The sequence below is a fragment of the Schistocerca nitens genome, chromosome 5, assembly GCF_023898315.1.
Source record: "Schistocerca nitens isolate TAMUIC-IGC-003100 chromosome 5, iqSchNite1.1, whole genome shotgun sequence".
Taxonomy (NCBI): Eukaryota; Metazoa; Arthropoda; class Insecta; order Orthoptera; family Acrididae; genus Schistocerca; species Schistocerca nitens.
Genome location: NC_064618.1, coordinates 619,566,505 through 619,589,009, shown reverse-complemented (window position 1 = coordinate 619,589,009; position 22,505 = coordinate 619,566,505). Strand labels below are relative to the sequence as shown.

Below are 22,505 nucleotides of genomic sequence, written 5' to 3'. Positions count from 1 at the left end.
AAACTATGTAACATCTATTATTTTACAGCTATTATGTGATTTTTCTTTTGAGAAATATTTGGGTACACAGCGTACAAACTGCCAGCGACAGCCATATTTTTTTTTCCTTCTGATTGCACATACTTTCTAATATATAAATTACTTTCAAAGTGCCAAAATGTGCTAGAATAAATAAAATGTCTATAAAACGCCACACCTTGCAATGTACTTGAGGTGAGACAGTCGCAGTTTTTGAAATCCAATGCCTGTGGCCTCTGACCTACTGAGGAGCACTAGAGTCCTTGGTCCATGGATAAACCACAAAAATCTGTTGTATTATGCCACATACAAACAGGCGCGGCCTGCGGGCAGGTCGGTGAGACTAGATCTGATGGGCAGGACATGCACGTTAGTGGGAAACGAAGGGCTTCAGATCGGCAGGCCTGACCTCTTAGAGATACCTGCAGAAATGGCCTGCGGTTTTGACCTGCTGCAGGAATCCAATAGTGTGCCCAGCTATTCAGGAGTCACAGACACCATGTTGATGAAATGGGACCGCAGTGATCAATCCATGAAATGGATAACTTGGGCAAATACTCTGAGGATCAATAATAATGAGGATAGGTAGCAACTCACCGTAAAGATGACCTCTGAGCCACAGACAGGCACATAGAAAAGACAATCACATTCTCACAACTAAATTTTCAGCCATAGCCTTTGTCAGAAAACCAGAATTCACATAATCACTCAGACACAACTTACGCACAGATGACCACCATCTCCGGCCACAGCGTCTACAGTCTCTGAGAATCAGATCCAAACAAACCACTCATTGTGCCTCCCTGCCTCTCATCCGCAGCTGCTACGCTAACAGTGACAAGTGGTGGCAGCATCAACTGCAAGCTGAGGGGATTGGTAGGAAGATGAGAAGCACTAATAATGAGTGAGTAGGGAAGCAACGCACGTGCTCAGCTGCACCCAACCACTGACAATGCATGATGTCTCAGTAAAGAAATCATTTCATCTACTGAGACAAAAAAGAGATTTTTTTCAGTGGTTCCCCCCCCCCCCCCCCCCCCCCAGATTTCCCTGACACGTTAGGAATTTCTTGATATTCCCTGATTTCCAGAGCCTGAGACAACCCTTTTCATTACTTGATTCTTTCGTTTATTAATTATTCACCCAGTTGCATACATTTCATCCTGAAGAAGAAACTTCATGGATGTGGAACTAGTAATGTATACATTAACCACAGGATGTATCTGTCACAAACTGCATCAATAATTAACAACTGTTAAATTTTTCAGTTGTTGTAATCTATTCTCACCAATTCAGAAAGAATCTGGCATAGTGAGATTAACAGGGAAGCTGCTAATTGAAAAATACCATATTTTGTGACAGTTAGCTAATCTTGGACTGTCAGGTTAATGCTCAGTGCAACAGATATTCTGATCTTTCCTACACCATAGAGGAAAAAAAATGAAAGCAGTTCTATCCCTTTGGAAGAAATACTTAAAATTGCTATGTCAACTTGAAGCTGCCAGATTTAGTAAAGACAATTGCTCAGCCAATGCTACTGACAAAGGCGTACAAACCACAAAATAAGTTTTGGCAGTCTTGAGAAAAGCAGGCAAACTGAAAAGTTACTGAGTGTGGAACTCACTGTCAAGTGGCTGTTTCAAGACAGTGTATGACATGATGGGTCAATACGACAGAAACTGAGACAGCTGCGAGTTATTTCAGTTGTCATAAAAGTAAAACAAGAACAATACCCAGATCAGAATAACCAAGTGACTGACAGCGAAGCACATCTGAGCAAGGAAGGGGGCGATGTTGTTGGTTCGTCAGGGCACGTGTGCGCAGTATGGCGCAGCAGCGACACCTGTGCCATTCCTTACTGCTCTATCTTCTCATGCTGCCTTTTAATGAAGCTTAACAAACGCATTCCTGCGTATAAAATGATACCTGGTTCCTATTATTTGTATATCTCTTATAAGCAACAGGTAACACACTGTAATGCCACTTAGTTCAGAATCACTTTCTTCCTTTGCACCACTGTTATCTGAGCTCTCGTCCATGGACGAGTCACTGGAATTGTCCAAGGATATAATTAAATTTTCAGTCTTACTCTCCACATTCAATTCACTTTTCCATGCTTCTTTAACAACCGTTTCTGTGTGGAGCACAACATCACTCCACTTCTCTGGTGTCATTTGTGTCACTGCTTCCTCTAACGGTCCTTGAATTTCTGTCACAGCAAAGCTTTTGTTACTTGTTGCCACTTTATGTTTAATCTGTGCCCAAACCATTTTGATGGTGTTGAAGTGGCAGCAGTATGGTGGAAGCTTAAGAACTCTGTGCCCACGTTCTTTAGCTATTTCGTCCACAACATACTGTTCAAACTGTGGCTTTTTTTCTGAGCTGTGTCTTACATAAAGGTCCTGAATTTTCACATTAGGGCATTTCAATCATTCAACAGTGGCAGCTTTCTTCATTGCCATCTTTAATAACTGAACAGTAGGGAGGGCCGATTTAGGTTTTCCAATAGTTGCCACTTCAACATGGTTTTCTGACAGAATAACTGGCCTTCATCCAGGTTTCGTAGAGACACAAAATGCCTTCAAATGGCACATTAATGATATTTCTTAAAAATCAACAACGCCATGCTACACTGTCACCTTTCTCCTTTATAATTTTCCGTCCATTAATTTTTTTGTACAGAAAACCGAGGGCTCTGACAATTGTTGACAAAGACATCTTGCTGCCACTGAATAACTCTGCCTCACGAAGAGTGACACACAGCTTTTTTACAGTTGAATGTTCTTTTCTTAATACCCATATATATGGCGATGAACTGCAACTTGTTGAAAAGGGTCAAAGTTTCTTATACGTGGTTCTGTTCTTTTCGTTTTACTGGGTGTCTGCAGTTTGGATGAACCAAGCTCTTCCCCTTCTGGACAGTATTTCTCCTTACAAATTTAACGGCAGTATTTTTGCGTGTCTTCAAAGCATCTACAGTTCTTTCGACTCCCTTCATTACAGGCAATAGAGTTACACCATTGCCTCTCTCCTTCTTGAAATATTTTCACATCAAGCACACAAACTCATACGTGTGACCAAGTAAAACACGGGCAGATTGCTGAATTTTCCATTTAGCAACCAAACTTGATTGTACACTTCCCCTGCAAGCTTCAGACATTCTGTAGCACAATATAAATTCCCCACACAGAGAAATGAAGCACACAGCAAAACAGACCACAACTGTTTACATTACCGCTCACGAGCGTCATCTGCAACAAGCTGCAGTAGTTGTTACTGCAGTAGCAGAGAGATCTGACAATGGTGAACAGAACAGGAGGTGCAGCCAAATGTGCTCTCAAACTGGCTGTTGCTATGGCAACAGCCATGTAAACAGCTAGATGTCAATCACTTTTATTTTGATCTGGATATAATAAAGTTACCTAACAAACACTGCCACTGAGTAAAAGAATGTTTAAAGATACACACTGTGGATGAAATATTACATTATCTCAAATCAATGAAATATGTATATCTATTTTTGTTCTTTACAGATTACTAACTTTCAAATTCATCAAGCTATCAAAACAAATAAAATGTCCACTGACAGCTCTTGACTAGCACTGTCGAAAGAAAGCACTATAATTTTTAATAACCAAGTACAACTTGAATAGCAAGTTGGAATATTTATTCTGATGATTAAAAAACTCACTTCAGTAATTTAATATGCACAGCAGCAGTATGGAATATGAAAGAGCAATCTGCAAATAAATCATAAATGAAGTGTCCAAGAAAAATACCATCATCACCATGTAAAACCTATTATAGATCTAATCCTGTTGGGTGTGTAACACTATTGTTGGTAATAAGTTTTAATATTATTTATATCTGCTGAAGCATCCGCACATAATGGATGAGAGGCAATATGTAAGATTTACTGTCAATCATATGTCAGAGGAAGCAGTGCATAAGCATGAATTGTGTGTTTGATTTAGATATGCTGTTTTAGTAATAAATGCACAATAAAAGCCTTTTTATGTTTTCCAATGGCTGACTGATGGCTACACAAGCCTTGGTCAGTTTGTTGTATGTGCTGGTTGAGGTAAGACTTGTGCAGATGTTAAGTACATCACACATTCCTAAAAAGAGTTTAAAATTTTTTGTGCAATAGGTCTAGGAACTTGCATTTTTTTATTTATTCGTGAGGTTAGGAAAGTTTTCTACAGCACATTTTGCAGATTTAACTCTAAACTGCAGTTTGGTGTTTAGAGATTTCTTATATGAGTTTACATATTCATAATACTTCAAAATAGATTTGTAATGATTTTCATGGAGCACTAATGAACAAAACTTTAAATTATTTTGATAAAGTATAATACTTGTAACCCAGATGCTCAACTGTCGAAGAAAGAGGAAGCATATCAATCCGTCATTGCACTTATAGTGTTTCGAAACATGTTGAAAAGGTACTAACAGATAGCCATAGCTGCTTCCCAATGTAACTTGTATTCTTTCTCATATTTGAAAATTTCAAAGAGTATGCAGTTCACATTTCTGTGAAACATTTGTGACTTTTCCATTAACTGAACCCAAAATTCCTTCAATTGTAATTTGTTAATAAATTTTTCTTATCTAATATGACGACAAAAATTTCATAAACCAGTTACGAAATGTTTAGTTGTAGTACAGTGCACAGTACCTGTGTACATCTGGAAAAATGTCTGATAATAATGGCAGCAGAGAAGATCCCAGACCAGAGCCTGTGCCACCTCCAACTGAGAAAAGGAGCAAGAAACCATGCAACTGATCGCAAGATTCTGCTGACTTCCGAAGCAAGTTTTCTATCTTGCTTGCGTATCTTCTACCATGAGACAAGTTTCCTTCAGCCCTGAAAGGAAAGAAAAATGTAGAAATCTCTGTTGCATATAATCTCTCAAGAAAATCGAAGGACCAGTCAAGACAAGGTTGTTAAACTTAGTAAACAATTTATTCTATTCTAATCTAGAAGTCATGCTGTAAGGTTATGACTCTTAAAATGTTCAACGCAATATATTTATCAATATTCATCTCGTCAGACAGATGATAACACCAACTCAACTTCCTTCCAGATTTGTCGCAACATCTGTTGGAGACATTGTACTGTCATTTAGAACATTCTTTCTCGAAGAACCAGATGGAACTGTTGAGACATTGTAATGCTAGTGATTGAGTAGAGTGACTGGTAGACCATCAGAATTTACAGCTAATTCGAAGAATCACCACATGACATGAATTTAATTTTCTTATTGTATCATACAAAAAATGACAGAAAACACTACTTCAAGTATAACTGGTAGCACATGGATATTACATTGCAGCTGCATGTGTGAATTACTGTAATGAGACCTCCTGCTGTGGAAGATATCATCAAAGGACCTTCTTCAACTCTCTTATATTCCCTGGAAACTCTGAGACACGTATAGTCACAGTTCATACAACAACGATGTGTCACATAAATAGCGGGATGAAGAGAGAAGTAGTTTTAAATTTTTTTCTGCAGCCTGTCTTTGCATATGGCTATCTAACTGCTATCTTCATCAAGTCAGTATCACTGGCACTGTGATGACAGAAGAGCAGGACAATGTTTAACAGGTTTACTTTGTTATTGAATGAGTCACATAAAGATGGTTAATGTATCAAACAATGGAAAATTCAGGATGAAATATAACAATATTATGAAAAGGAAATTTGCTACTCACCGTATGTCTACTTTCGACAAAGACCTTGTTGGCCAAAAGCTTATTTGTGACAGTTTTCTTGTTGTGCCTATCTGCGACTCAGCATTTCCACTATATGGTGAGTAGCAACTTTCCTTTTCAAAAGATGGTTAATGTGTTCTAGTCAGGCACTGTCCAACATTCAGTCCACATTACATGAAGAACAATTTTTAAATTAGAAGTACAGGTGGTGACTTCTACAAATGTGTTTCTTACTATAGGTATATTGTACAAACATAATCAATAAAATTAGGAATATTATAGGACTTGCAGAGTAAAAATGTAGCTGTAAGCATAATCAAAACATGAAGGAGACGTGTGTACAGTATCCCATCATCATCAGTGTTATTAGAGAGGGAGTACAAACCCAGGTTACACAAGAAGAAGGAGAATAAGATGGCCCTGTCCTTTTGGACCCACTCAGAACCAGGAAAATCAGTAATTTTCAACCACTCACATCCACACACTGCATATCACTGTGAAGTGCATGGTAGGGCTTCTTCCCATTCCAATCGCATACGGACTGCGAGAAGAATGACTGCTTAAATGCCTCTGTGCACCTGTAATTAAGCTAATCTTGACCTTCCAGTCTCTTTGAGAGCCATACATATGGGTTGTAATATATTCCTCAATTCACCACTTAAAGCTGATTCTTGGAACTTTGTAAGCAGGCTTTCTCACGATAGTTCACATATGTATTCAAGTGCCTGCCAGTTCTGTATCTTCACTGACTCCATGACTTTCTCTCTTGGGTCAAACACACCTGTGACCTGTGATTTGTGGCTTTCCCAGAATATATGCTGCTGACTGTTCTTGGGCGTACTGATGGATATAACTGTCAAAAGCCCATGATGTTTCAGCAGACAACTGTTCCACCACCACCATGTAGCTGATGGAATAAGTGTATGCTACATGCATGGGTGTATTTATATCTGCTGGTCAAGAGACAGGTCTCATCGGTCCTGCATGGTGCTCAGTGGTGGGATCCATGCAGCAAGAACAATGGTAGGCAGAGTCTCAATTGCATTCCACCTGCCATATTTGTTGCATCTTGCATCCAGGTGTCACATTTTGCTTTGACAGAGCTTAGTATTGGGTCCCATGCCGTGCTCAGTTGGAAGCCAGTGTCTCTGTTGATTAAATTATCCATCAATTGAATTTCAATAGCTTCTTCGAACATGCAATCCCAAAATTTATTATGGGTAGCCAGAATTTTTGTTTGCTGGTAACTCATTTTATTACTGTTTTCAATGCTGTGTTCTGCACTGAAGATTGATGTACAGAACGTGAGTGCCATGCCCACTTACTACAGACTAACAACTCTCATATAGCAGAAAACTGCACTTAAAACGGACATTAAATGAATTACCAGCAAACACAAGTCCTGGTCACAACTGATATATTTTAGGGCTACGTTTTATCCGACTGATAATTTCATCAACAGGGACTCTGGCTTCAAAGTGAGCATGGCACAGGAGCAAATACTAAGATTCATCAAAGCAAAACGTCATACGCAGATGCAAGGTGCAACATGGACGGCAGGTGAAAGCCAAATGAGGCTCTCCCCTCCACTATCACAGCTGCACACACCCTTACTACCACAGGGCCTGAACTCTGGACAGGCAGGTTAAATACTGCAAGCCAACAGCAGACACTTCACTCCATCAGCAGCATCTAATGACAGTGGAACGATAGTCTGCCAAAATATCATGGACTTATGACAATCAGATCTGGCAATACTCTTGAAACCAAGGATGTCAACCTGTGAATGTCTGTGCTGCCATTAAAATAACTGTATAATGTAATGTGATATACAGTTAGGATAAATAAGACAGTGTGTTACAGAATAGACACTTCTCAGCGGAAAGCACTTAGAATAATTAAAGAGATCAGCACAAACATTTATGAGAACAGTTCACAACAGATGAGAAGGGATGAAATTTATAATGAACCAAATGCTGACATAAAATTTAATCTATTACATGACAAATTCATACCATTATTTGAAAATAGCTTTCCGCATAAGGTAATCAGAAAGGACATTAAACAGCTGTTGTGGGGGGAGGGGGGGGGGGGGGGGGGGACAAAAGAAAACATGGATCACTAGAGGAATTAAAGTGTCTTGTGAAAAGAAAAGGGAACTGCATCCGTTCGCAACAACAAGTAAAGATTCTGCAGTAGTTGCTGAACGTGTACATCTTTCTACTTGTTTTAGTTGCCTTTTATAGGCTACTTTGGTAATCATTGTTGCTACAACTGCCTCATAGTCACTGAAACCAGTTTCAAATATGGACATCATCAAAGAGAACAGGTCTATTTGTTGCTATTAGATCCAATTAAATTCCATCATAAGTGGACTTTTGAAGCATTTGGTGTAGGCAGTTTGAAGAGACATCGTCCAGCAACGTTTCACAAGACATCTCCTTAAACCCACCATGTACAAAACTGTAATTTTTCTAATTGATTATTGGACAATTACAGTCTCCTCTGACAGTGACAGTATGATTAGGGAATTGCACACTAGTGAACTTTGGCTTTCTTTAATGTTTTTGGTTACATCTGGAGGTGAGTCTAGTGGTCAATAGAAGGATCTGGTTAGAAGTTTATGCCCATCCTTGACATTCAGTCTTGCCCACACAGTCTCATTTGCAGTTTCAATATCTACCTTGATGCATATGAGTTTCTTGTCTACTGTAGGGTTGTCCATTCGTCCCGTTTTTCCCGGGACAGTCCCTTTTTTTACCAAAATGTCCCGCTGTCCCGAAAGTTTTTTTGGGGACACTCAAATGTCCCGTTTTTTTATGACTCTGCTTGGCTAGAGTATTTTACGCTACTGGTTGTTTGACTTGCTATTAACTGCGCAATTATTTACGCTAGGAGGCATGTGATGACTTTCAACATACCCCAAACATGTACCGAACTGTCAAAAATCGCGAGTAATTTTAAACGCACAATAGGCTACGAATAACAACGAAGATTCTTCTCTTCTAAATCGATCCACTGAATCCGTCCTTTCGGTCCAGAGATACTCTACACCACTGATACTTTCTCTCTGGCTTCCGTCACCACACTGTTAATGTTTTGCACTGTGCAATCACTGTTTCATTATGCCAAAATGAAAGTGTAATTTTAACAGCAATGTAAAAAGTGAGTTTCCTTTTATCACTGGCAGTGGAGAAACTGTAAAATGCACGTTGTGCAGATCAAAATTTGTTATTGGTCATGGTGGAAGGTCTGACATTGTGAATCACATTAAGACGAAGAAACAGCGCATGAGTGATCAAACGAAAAGAGCAAATAAATGCGTGAGTGACTACTATGTAAACTTAAAATCAGTAACAGAAATGGATAGGCAGTTGGCAGCACAAGAAGTTACGTTTCCATACCACAGTGCAATGCATAACCATAGCTTTAAGTCAATGGACTGTACTACAGCAGTTGTTAAAAAACTTTTCAATCCTAAATTCACATGTGGACACACAAAATGTAATGCAATCATTTCAAATGTTATTGCACCGTATGCAGCTCAGCAGGCTTTAAATGAACTGGAAAGCGCTCGATTAATTTATGTAATGATTGATACATGGAATCATCTGGATTTGAAGTTGGTTCCTCTCCTTTCAGGTATTCTCACCCTGAAAGTGGCACCACGGTCAAAGTGCTCGAATTGGTTAATTTAGCTGGAGAAACTTTGGATTTACTTCAGAATTATGTGCTGGAGGTTTTAAAGCAATATGATCTTGAGGGAAAGGTGACTGCAGTTTCTGCAGACAACACTAACCCCAATTTTGGTGGTAAGCAGAGGAAAGGAAAAAACAATTTGTTCTATAAACTGCAACAGAACACAGTGAATAATATAGTAGGTGTTGGCTGGCCAGCACATGCGGTGCACAATTCCTTACAAACTGGCTCAGATTGCCTACCCATCGACTGCCAATTAATTGTAAACAAAATCTACCAGCATTTCCACATATATACAGTAAGGGTTGAATCTCTGAAGCCATTCTGTAAGTTTACTGAAACTGAATACAAATCTGTACTTGGGCACAGCAAGGCAAAGGTGGCTATCTCTGCTACCAGCATTGGAAAGAACTGTAAAGATATTTCCTGCTTTGAAACCATATATCATTTCCCTTGGTAAGTGTCCTGTTATCCTTAAACAATTCTTTGATAACCTTGTGTCTATTGTTCTTCTACATTTTCTTGTTACCCAGCTAAATCCTTTCTCCACAACAATTAAATGTATTGAGAAACAAGAAATCACAATAATGGAAGTTTATCAAGAAATAAACAAATTATTGGGCAAATTACAATGTAGAAAATCTGAAAGATTTCTCACATCCTTTGTACATGAGAATCTAAGAAAGCTGGAAGAAGAGGGTGAAATTACTGTAGAACAATTTCATATCCATGCTGACATCTTCTATGATTTTTGCATTGAGTATATTAAAGAATGGTGTTTACCATTTGTCACACCTTTTAAAGAATTTCACTGGGTTAATACTGAAAAGGAGCAGGTACAGTGGGAGGATATTCAGGACTGTTGTGTTTTTGTTAAAAGTATTGTACCAAATTTTCCTGTTGACGAACACGAACTGCTCGATGAATTTTCATGTGCACAGAACTTCATAAAAAGTGAAGAAGGAGACAAAGAAAGTGTTAATGAAACGTGGTGTAAAATATTTGCTTATTTCAAAAGTAAAAACATTAACATGAAAAACATGATTCATTTGATGGAGTTTTGTCTGGTAATTCCTGGGTCAAATGCTGCTGTGGAATGTGTGTTTTCATTAGTGAACTCTTTGTGGTCAGATGAAAAAAAAAAAAAAAAAAAACAGAATGAAAGTTGAAACAGTGAGAGCCTTGCTCATTGTCAAAACACGCTTTAATAGTGTATTGTGTACTGACTTTTATGATACAATTTCAAACGAAAATGCACTTCTTGATAAAGTACATAAAAGTGAAAAGTGCAGTGATAGTGTGGCAGAATAATTGTAAAAAGTGATTTGGGATCATCTGAGTGCATGTGTATTAAATTTAGTCAATGCAATATTTATGTCCCGTTTTTTTTTTTTTCTTCATTGTCCCAGGTTTTTCTCTACTTTACTTTAAATGTCCAATTTTTCAATGAAAATGAAATGGACACCCCAGTCTACTGTGACAAATACACTGTCTCCATTAACCACTAGCCTATCCTTTTAGTATACACTTCACTTTTTTGCAAAATCTCACTGCTGTCAATTTCAGGTTTTAAGAAGCTTCCTGTAACTTGTATTTTGTGAGCTCCAATGCCTTCAAACACTGATACTTTGTTGTCACACTGGTACTTTGTTGTCAATGCTTCTGCAATTAATAGCTAAGATTTTAATAGTACTCTTATCTGTAGGGGGCATTTCTCTTGATCTTATACTGACACTTTGTAATGTAGCAGAATGGAATAGTATATGTTGAAAAGGTCAATGCCAAGCATTTTGGAGACTGCAATAATATTTATGTGACATTATATACTCACAAACCTTTCAATTGCATTGTCCTGCATGTGCCATATTTATGAACACTGATAATGTGTGCTGAAGTTTTGTGCAAATTTAACTAACCTCTGAGAGTATTATTTTTGAGAAGAGGATACAGAAAAGCAGTAGTAGTAATAATACCTGAACTCAATGTAAAGAGACTGAAATCATGTTAGTATCAAAAGTCATGGTGCAATTACAAAGCAATTAAGGAATGTAGTCAATCACTTGTTTGCAATACATATTTCATGCAATTTTTATGTAAAACCAGATTTCTTTCAACATAATAATTACTTAAAACTTGTTATCACTATCTGCCAAACTTAAGTCTGTAATCAGTCTCATGAAAGCACTGAGATTTCAATTGTAAGTTTAATTATTACTATATAAAGAATGCTTTTGTAACTGCTGGATGTTTGACAACACCAGTGGCGATAGCTGCAATGCATGTCTTGAACCAGTTTTGTAACCAGTACACCCGTGTCAGTTTTATCTGTGATGTGATGAAATAAATATATTTTACAAGTACTTCTGTGCATTTATGACTACATTATTTGTTGCTGAACACAATGCAAAGTGCCGGTCAGTGCATAACAACTGAGCCCAGATGATATTTTAAAATGTATTATAACTGAGTTACACACCCAACACCTATTTGACAATCAGCAAGTTACGAATTTGAAACGTAAAAGAATTTGAAATCTAACCGTGACAGCTGCTTACATTTTAACTTCCGGGTCCTCTGTAGTTATCAATATCTGGACTGGAAGCACAGTCGCCTAATCTAAAATGCCATTTCTCCGAAAATTACTTGTTCCAGTGTCTGCCACAATTTGCAGATAGTTACAGCCCATTCCATCGATGGCTGCCAGAACAGCCTCTTCAACATGTTTAATGAGGCCCCCAGGCGCACATAATGAGTCCAGCTGGTGTTCCTTCCTAACACTTGCTCTCACTTCCCTGAGGGGTGCCATTTCCTACCAACTTTTAAATTTCAAATACCGAACAGAGGCCACTGCAACTATGTTCACTAAGTAACATACCATTTTTACTCGAATCTAAGCTGCACTTTTTTTCGGTTTTTGTAATCCAAAAAACCGCCTGCGGCTTAGAATCGAGTGCAAAGGAAGCGGAAGTTCTGAAAAATGTTGGTAGGTGCCATCACAACTAACTTCTGCCATCGAACGTATGTAGCGCTACAGGCGTGCTTTGCAGGTACAAAGATAAAAATTGGCGCCAAACCTCTGCGTAAGTAAATAAACTTTTTTAAAAAAAGGTATTACACGAGCTTTTTTCTCCACCCCGAGTTTCGACCACTGCATTTTCATATATTATCCAACGAAGTCAATAGGAATTCCGAATTGTTCATCTTCAAATGTAGCAGCTTTTCAAAATTCGTAGCAACAAAAATAAATTTCTTTACATAAAACTACCAACAATGCACAAGGCTTTAGGATTGTTGCACGAGTTGATACGCTGGGGCTCATTAAGATTTCATGTAGCGGCACCTATTGCTTCGTGGAATTTTGTGAAGTGCTTGTTGGTGTAAAGGTACGTTTACACTGGGATACATGTATCGCGACATGTATGAGCGACATGTCAATTTGACATGTCGCGATACATCACCTCACACAAAAATTCACAGAACTTGTATGCGGACCCTCGAGCTCACACATGTCGTGTATACATTTTGTATATCGCTTTTTGGCCATAACACGACATGTATGAGCGACATTTTAAGAACTTGCGCATGCGCAGTACTATTATTTCCTGTCGTCTTGTCGCCTGCCGCTTATTTTGACGATTAGCGTATGCGTAGTACCAGGCTCTTTGGTGGCTGTTTGAGTTTTGGAGGTGCCGACTGTCGTTTGTTGTGTAGTTATTTGTGTATTGTGTCGTGTGTTGCGCCCGCGTGTAATACTTTAAAATTTGCCATGACTTCTTGGTCAAAACAAAATACACTGCATTTTATAGAGGCAGTGCGCAAGCATCCCTGTATTTGGGATGTGAAACTAGGAGACTATAAGAACACTCAGAAAAGGTACGACGAGTGGGAGGAAATTGCCAAGGCATTTAACGTGTCAAGGAAGGAATGTGAGGACAAGTGGCATAATTTAAAAAGCCAATATAGTCGCGAGTTAGCGAAAAGGAAGAGCAGCAAAGGAACTGGAGGTGCTACAAGCAATGTGTACCACTCTTCATGGTATGCTTTTGAAAATATGCAGTTCATAAGAGACAATTACAAACAACTCTCTCATAGGAGCACACATGAAGTAGTACCAGTAAGTAAATTTGTTATATTATTTTATTAATCATATATTTGGCAACAGTTTTTCGTGCTAATGCTTTACATAATGTGAATATTTACAATTTCACTGAAAAACATGATTCTCCATACTGCTATGGTTTGAAGTCCTGAATACAGCAGAAGAATAGAGCATATTACTTTATGTCATCATTTAACAATGATGTGGAACTTATTTTCCATACTGCCATGGGATGGAGCCCTGAATACTGCAGAAGTATTCAGCATATTCTCATCTGTTGTCATTCAGCAATGAAGTTCTTCGGCCAATTCTGGGCAGTGGCTCCAGCACAGTAGGGGTGTCCCTCCAGGACCCAGGTATTACGTTGCCATCATCTCCCTCTCTGTCGTATGTTCCTGCTGGACAATACCTTTGAGATTTTCTGTTTTGAAGAAAATTATGTAAATAAACACAGGCTAGTGCCACCACTGTAGCCTTTTCCGGACTGAGAAGCATTTGCTTCCTCAGCACTCTGTAAACCGCACTTATAATCCCAAATACATTTTCTATTACTCTTCTTGCCCTGCATGCTCTATAGTTAAAAATACGTTGCCAACTATTTTTTTCATGCAGACCTGGAAATGGTTTCACAATATTTTCCTCTAGGCCAAAGGCTTCGTCAGCAACGAAAACATATGGAACAGGCTTGCTCCTACCAGGAAGAGGAGTTGATGGTGGTATATTTAAAGTTTGTAAGGTGTATGCTTCGCCGGCGATGGGTGAGGCATGACAGAATCTCTGACCAGAGAGTAGTTTATTGTTAGTTGTTGCTTGTCGCGAGTCGACAGTAGAAGTCAGTCTGCGCTTGTCTGCGCGAGTCTGCAGCAGTAGTCAGTCGAATACAGTAGTAGTCGGTCGGCTTTAGTAGCGAGTGGACCGTAGTAGTCTGTGGGAGTCGGCATGCGTCGGCTGTGTGCTCTGGTCGCGACTCTGGTCAGGACTCTGGAGGAAGAGTATTGTTGTAGAAGGTAAAGAAGCAGCATTGCGCATATTTAATAATGTATGTTAATTGTAATTTAATTTGTTCAGAAAAAATGCCCCAATAATAATTTTTTTATAAAGTAACTCTTTTAAAGAAAAACATTCATTTCAATTTAAAGAATTTTTCCAACGCATTATCATTGCTTCCAAGAATAAAAAAAAATATACGCCAGCATTGCACGAAGCTGTGTCGATAAATAAGAGCAGAAATAGTTGCAGTTTTTATTGAGGTAAGAATTTTTGCTTTTGTTATTCAGAACACAGGGCCGAAGGTCAGCGCTGCTGTCCTTATAAAATTTACCAGATATTATTATTTCTTTTGGGAGGTTACATTTCGTTCATGGTTCATTATTTAATTAATATTGTTGTTGGTTTATGGTCAATTTTCATTCCTTAATTTTTGTGGGGAGGTTACGCTTGGCTCCATTTCCATTTTTATTTAACAAAATTTTTGCGGGGAGGTTACAAGTTTTGGTTTCTAATATTTTGTAAAATGTGGTGTCTTTAAGGACACCACCATCTGAAATCCTCCCCTGTGTGCCAACATCAGCGTAAATTATTCTATAATTAGCATCAGCAATTGCTAGCAAAATGATGCTGAAGTGCTCTTTATAATTAAAATAAACTGTTCCACTGTTGTGTGGTGCCACAATGTCAATGTGCCTCCCATCTATAGCTCCCAAACACCTGGGGAAATTCCATTTTTCTTCATATTCTTTGGCAATTTTCAGCCATTCCTCTGCAGTAGCAGGAAGCTGGAAAGAAAATTGTTACCTTTTTAATTTAATTTACGCATGGACACTCAAAGAATTCTCAATACGTTAAGATACTTTGATTAAATGTATGTATAACATATAGCTCACTTTGTCTTAGAAATGTCTTATGTATTTTAAAGGTCATGGAAGCCCCAGCCACAAAAGGAGATGGTGAAGGAGAAGGAAGCATTAGTTTCCCTTTCGATGTAACAGAAATGGAGGAGGTGACATCTGCCACGCCCCCACAAGACATTGTGGAAGTGGAAACCACTCCAGTCATCTCTGTGCCTTCACATGAAAGTGGATCTGCAACCGTGTCACCCTGTACCACTCCAAGTCCGAGTGGAAGTGGTAGATCAATTGCACTGAAGAGAGCCAGGAGAGACCTGGATGAAGACTGAGGTCTTTTACAGACCTTAAGAAAAGTTGGCGACAATTTAGCACGCAGAAAAAGGGATCAGCTTACCCACTTGGGTGACTTTGTCGCCAATAAGCTCAGATTTCTTTATGAAAATGGCCATACTAGAATTATGGCAAAACTTGAGAACGGAATATACAGATGTTTGCAGGAGGCAAACGATGAACTAATAGATGCAAATGTCCCGGCCGCGGTGGTCTAGCGGTTCTAGGCGCTCAGTCCGAAACCGCGGGACTGCTATGGTCGCAGGTTCAAATCCTGCCTCAGGCATGGATGTGTATGATGTCCTTAGGTTAGTTAGGTTAAAGTAGTTCTAAGTTCTAGGGGACTGATGACCACAAATGTTAAGTCCCATAGTGCTCAGAGCCATTTGAACCATTTAGATGCAAATGCAATATAATATATGGATTCCTTAAAAACATGTATAAATGTTGAAATATGCATGTCGTGTGCTGTCAAGTACTACTTAATAAAACTAAATACAAATTAATGTTGTTGGATATCTTTACTGTGCAGAAAGTGTCCTCAGAAATTGTGATATTGTATTACTGAGTGAAGCATGTCAGTCGTTCCAAAGAACTAAAAGCTAACCCATTTCAGCAAAATTTGAGAAATTTATGCTGCAAAACGTATGTGCCGTTAAAATTTTAGTTCCTATTCCAGCAGCCTCACGTGGTTATGTTGGCAACATCAACGGCGCGGCAGAAAATTTGTGCTGCTGTTCCTGGTTGACAGTTACTTGTATGTACCTTCGTAAAACGAAGATTTCATGGCAAAACATTTGCATTGTCGCGCGATTGCTAATGCCAACGTCTCACACACGATTGTCGGCATTAGCATCCGTTGTCAACATTATCACGCGAGGCCGCCGGAATAATGGCAAAAAACTGATATACGTGCCAGATGCATGAAAAAATTATATAATGTATTACATACTCTGATATATATATAAAACTTTTACCTTCACTTCTTGGGATAAAACTTGCACAATGGCCTCGCAAACACGAAGAATAATGTTGCATATGGCACTTTTTGATATTCTATGCAGATACATTAACGTCGAAAAGGAATCCCCAGTGGCCAAAAAACCGAGTGTTACTGCCAACTGATCCTCTGGTGGAATCGCTTCCCGAAAGTTTGTGTTGGTTTTGGACACAAGAGGAGCAACAAGAGATAACAAACCGCGGAAATCCTCCATACTCATCCTAACATAATTTCTAAAATATGCACCATCCTCTAGCATTAATTCCTGAACGAGCATTGCGTAAGCTCCGTGAGTAGAGCGTTTGCGAAGAAACTCTCTCTGCCACCATCTACGCTTCCTCCGCCTTATCTTCCTATCATCTTCCAAAAGAGCAAGTGTACCAGCACATAAAAATGTGAAATCTTCCAAATCGTCGTCGGAAGCCATCGCACAGTGATACAAATCAACCAGTGAAAACGCACGCTCATACATGTATGAAGTTGATACTTGTCAACTCATACATTTCGCGATACATGTCGCAAAGTAGCATATACATGTATCTCATACATGTGCCGATACAAATCGCAGTGTAAACGCACCTTTAGTGAACCACGATGAAGCGCTTTCATTATAGTTCCAAATCCAAGAGGGGCATTATTTCTTTTGCGGAACAAAGTTCTAATCGAGCTGCTGGTCTGCGATACAGGATTGATGTGAGCAACTTCAGGCGATCGCGACTGAAGGGAGACAAATTATTTGAAAGTTCAAGTAGGAGGAAAGCATTTAGTGCGCCAAAGTGTGGCCGATATCATGCAATAGAAGTGATTTTAAAAAACGAATTTGTTAAGGAAAAATGTCAGAAATTCCTGCCTGTGAACGTTGAAATTTTAAAAATTAAGGCACATGAAATTGCTAGAGAGCAAAAAATCGAAAATTTTAAGGCTAGTCGCAGCTGGGTTGATCTGTTTATGAAGCGCTGGGGTTTTTCACTTCGGAGGCGAACAGACGCACAGAAGCTGCCGAAAAATTATGAAGAAAAACTTGTGGAATTTCAGCGCTTCATAATTAGACGGCGCACAGAAAAGCAATACCTTCTTGATCAGATTGGAAATGCTGACCAACTCCCGTATATTTTGACATGCCGTCAAATTATACGGTTGACGCCATAGGAAAGAAAAACATAAGTGTTCTTACATCAGGGGGTGAAAAACAGCGGATGTCCGTCATGCTTGGTTGCACAGCAGATGGACATAAATTACCCCAATTCATAGTTTTCAAGCGAAAGACTTTACCGAAATCAGAAGTGTTTCCAAAAACTGTAATTGTACGAGCAAACGAAACTGGGTGGTTTTCGGAGGACAAGGTTGCTGGAATATATTAGGCGTGTGTGGAATCGTCGTCCTGGCGCAATACTTGGTTTGTGCAGTCTGCTGGTATTAGATGCGTACGCAGGCCATACACCACCTGCAGTAAAACGAAAATTAAAGGGAAGCAAAACGGACTTGGCGGTAATTCCAGGCGGGATGACGTCAATTGTGCAACCACTTGACGTCTGTTGAATAAACCATTTAAGGACAAGCTTAAACGCATGTACACAAACTGGCTTTCGAAAAGCGACAGACAACTGACACCAACAAAGCATGTAAAACGCACAAGTTTGTCACAAGTATGCCAATGGATTTATGATGCATAGAAGTGTGTTCCAAATCAGACTGTGCAACAAGCATTTAAAAAATGTTCGATATCCAATGCACTACATGGTACGGACGACGATGCTCTGTATGAAGAAATACGCAACAAAGAATAGAGTGATACTGATTCAGAATCATGACTGATGTTTTAAACTTTTCGTATAATATGTATTACAAACCTAATAAAATTTTCTTTTAAATTTCAGCGTTTAATTTCTAAGTTATTTTCATTCTTATTTTATAAGTGTTGTTACTCTGCATTGCACAGGATAGAAAAGTGTGGAGAGCTGCAGCAAACCAGTCTACGGTCTGAACACAACAACACACTCCGCATTTGAAGCCATCACTAAAATTCTACTACGAAAATCCGACTGGCAAGACTGTTTGAGATGTATGTCAATATGGCCAACTCTTACGTTCTGAATTTTTTCCTACCTGTGGCGAGATGGTTGCTAATAGGAACTTTTATGAATCGTGAATCACTTGCAGTATTCTCTTCACCATAAGAATAATACGAATGTAAACATTATGCCAAGTATTCTTTCGTGTTTGCTGCTATCTCATTTAAACCCTGTCTGCGTAATAAACTACGAAACTAGAGTGAGAAAACAGCAAACGCCGAAGAATATATACACCCCTGGAAATTGAAATAAGAACACCGTGAATTCATTGTCCCAGGAAGGGGAAACTTTATTGACACATTCCTGGGGTCAGATACATCACATGATCACACTGACAGAACCACAGGCACATAGACACAGGCAACAGAGCATGCACAATGTCGGCACTAGTACAGTGTATATCCACCTTTCGCAGCAATGCAGGCTGCTATTCTCCCATGGAGACGATCGTAGAGATGCTGGATGTAGTCCTGTGGAACGGCTTGCCATGCCATTTCCACCTGGCGCCTCAGTTGGACCAGCGTTCGTGCTGGACGTGCAGACCGCGTGAGACGACGCTTCATCCAGTCCCAAACATGCTCAATGGGGGACAGATCCGGAGATCTTGCTGGCCAGGGTAGTTGACTTACACCTTCTAGAGCACGTTGAGTGGCACGGGATACATGCGGACGTGCATTGTCCTGTTGGAACAGCAAGTACCCTTGCCGGTCTAGGAATGGTAGAACGATGGGTTCGATGACGGTTTGGATGTACCGTGCACTATTCAGTGTCCCCTCGACGATCACCAGTGGTGTACGGCCAGTGTAGGAGATCGCTCGCCACACCATGATGCCGGGTGTTGGCCCTGTGTGCCTCGGTCGTATGCAGTCCTGATTGTGGCGCTCACCTGCACGGCGCCAAACACGCATACGACCATCATTGGCACCAAGGCAGAAGCGACTCTCATCGCTGAAGACGACACGTCTCCATTCGTCCCTCCATTCACGCCTGTCGCGACACCACTGGAGGCGGGCTGCACGATGTTGGGGCGTGAGCGGAAGACGGCCTAACGGTGTGCGGGACCATAGCCCAGCTTCATGGAGACGGTTGCGAATGGTCCACTACCAGTGTTAAAGACTGCGATGGAGCTCCGTATGCCACGGCAAGCTGGCTGACACTGACGGCGGCGGTGCACAAATGCCATTCGACGGCCAACACCGCGGTTCCTGGTGTGTCCGCTGTGCCGTGCGTGTGATCATTGCTTGTACAGCCCTCTCGCAGTGTCCGGAGCAAGTATGGTGGGTCTGACACACCGGTGTCAATGTGTTCTTTTTTCCATTTCCAGGAGTGTATATCACGTCATGTTCATATTCGTGTTATTCTTATACTGAATAGTGATACAGTCAGAAATGAAGCACGGCAACTGACTAGATTTTTACATCTAAGATGACTCTTAATTTCTGTGCAGAATGTCTGCAAAGATTTTCAAACGGAGAAAAATTTACGCTGAGGCCGGTCCACATGCAACGATCTGTCTGCGCAGTTCACATGCAAAAGATCGCTGCAAATGTGTTGTGTTCACACGACACAAACTCCAATCTACTACTCGCCTGCCATCTGTGGGTGTAGAAAAGAAATATCAGTGGCAAGCGACTACGCTCGCCGAGAACGTCAGAAGTTTAATTAATTTATTTTGAAATTTAGGAATTGAAGAAATTCTGTTGTGGTCTGTGTTCGCAACTTGTGTTGCGAAAAACATCCAGACAAAACGCAGGAAACAGAGAGAGCGGTCAAAATGGTATACATAGTGGCTGCTAAAGCGGAAGCATTTTTCGCACGTACATTTACTGCGAGAGTTGCAGGGCCACCCTAACGACTGGCGTAATTATTTACAGATGGATGTCGAAACTTATAATTGTCTCTTAACGCTCGTAACCTCTCATATTATACGAAATAATACCTGAATGAGAAGAGCAATTTCTCTCCATGAACGGCTGACGGTGACATTAACCCATTACTGGCCATTGTCCCTTTTTTGGGACGCGTATATTTTACTTATTTCTATGTAAGCAATGGAGCTTTTAGCCTTTATTGTTGCACCTGTAGGTTCAACTAACTGCTATAATGCCTGTAAATGTAAAATAAATAACTTTTTTCTAAGTACTTCACGTCAGGAAAATTATAAACTTGCTGATTTTTTGTTCTCGCGCTTGGCAGCACTGTATGTCTGCTGGTAGTTCCTGGACGACAATGAGCTGTGATTTAATTGTCGGGGCGTGTTTGTTATAAATATATGGATGTCCGTGTAAGATTAAGTATACTTAAGATTTTTTTCAAGTAAGTGCGATATCGATATATTTTATGCGTCCCAATAATGGCACAATGGCATGTTACACTATCATTTCTTGTTGATGTGCCCTATTCTTGTATACACGTATTATACAGAGAAGAATTGCATTTTACGTTCTTTATATCTGTTTTTTTTTTTTTCATATTCTATTCGAATTTTACGATTCCAACAGGATAAAAACATGCTGCGTGGACTTACACTTGAAGAAATTGTAGAAGAACTAGAGAACCATCAAGAGAGTGACGATGAACATGCTGACGTAGAATTGGCGATTATTCCACCCGATGCAGGTGTAATAACAGATGAAGAAGACATTGACGAAAATGTACTTAACAATGAGTCTGTTGTCCAAGATGTAGCCGGTACTTTAAGGCTCATAACCAGCCGAGATGAAGCTAATGCTACAGTTGTATCTCCAGAAGCCAAAAGAAGGAAAGCATTAGGACATGGAGCAGAAAGTGGTACGTTATCTACAAAAAAATATAAATGTAAGTGGTATAAATGTCAACCAACGTACACGAACACTAGTGAATCAGGGAAGAGCAATGAACATTATGTTGCGGAATATTTAGCAAATAAGACAGTGCGCCAGGTGATTGAGGATTTTTTTTCTGAGAAACTAATAGATATTATTATTGAACAAAGCGAAATCTATGCTTGCCAACTTAACAAAATAGATTTTCTGCTAACCAAAGAAGAACTAAAATCATTTATTGGCTTACTACTTCTGAGTGGTTATCATAGGCTTCTCCATGAGAATATGTACTGGGAACAGGCTCCTGATGTCGGTGTTCCTTTAGTCTTCAACTCCATGTCAAGAAATAGGTTTTGGGAAATAAAGAGATTCATTCATCTCAATGACAACTCCAAAATAGACAGAAACGACAAGAGGTACAAAATGAGGTTGTACTTTGAAATGCTGAAAAAGGAATTTGGTAAATTTGGCATATTTCATTCAGAACTCTCAATTGATGAAATGATGGTACGATATTATGGCAAACATTCAGCTAAAATTTTTCTGAGGGAAAAGCCTATCAAATTTGGTGTCTTACAAGTTCCAATGGCTTTCTTTATAATTTTTCGCCATACTGTGGCAAGACTGACAACAAACAGGAGCATTTAGGTGCAAGGGTAATAAATGAACTAACCAGCATGATTCCAGAATCAGAGTATCCGAATGATTAGCTTTTCTTTGACAACTTTTTCACCCGTGTTGACACACTGATCACACTCGGAAAGAGTAAAATGAAAGTTACAGGATCAATAAGAGAGATCCGAACTAATGCATGTCCTTTGAATGACTCAAAAAGAATGGCAAAAGAAAAGGAACGAGGATTCTATGACTACATGTTTGACAAAGAGAATGAAGTTCTGGTTGCTAAATGGAGTGACAA

The 22,505-nt window shown here is 39.6% G+C and overlaps 1 protein-coding gene across 3 annotated transcripts in view; it reads right to left on the bottom strand.

The window, feature by feature from the left end:
* LOC126259279 (tubulin epsilon chain-like) overlaps positions 1–22,505 on the bottom strand; it is a 136,363-nt gene that overhangs the window by 83,587 nt on the left and 30,271 nt on the right. For all 3 annotated transcript variants that reach the window (XM_049955925.1, XM_049955924.1, XM_049955926.1), the window contains exon 4: positions 4,697–4,885. In XM_049955925.1, the coding sequence (XP_049811882.1) occupies positions 4,697–4,885 (189 nt within the window). The remainder of the gene's footprint in view (positions 1–4,696; positions 4,886–22,505) is intronic.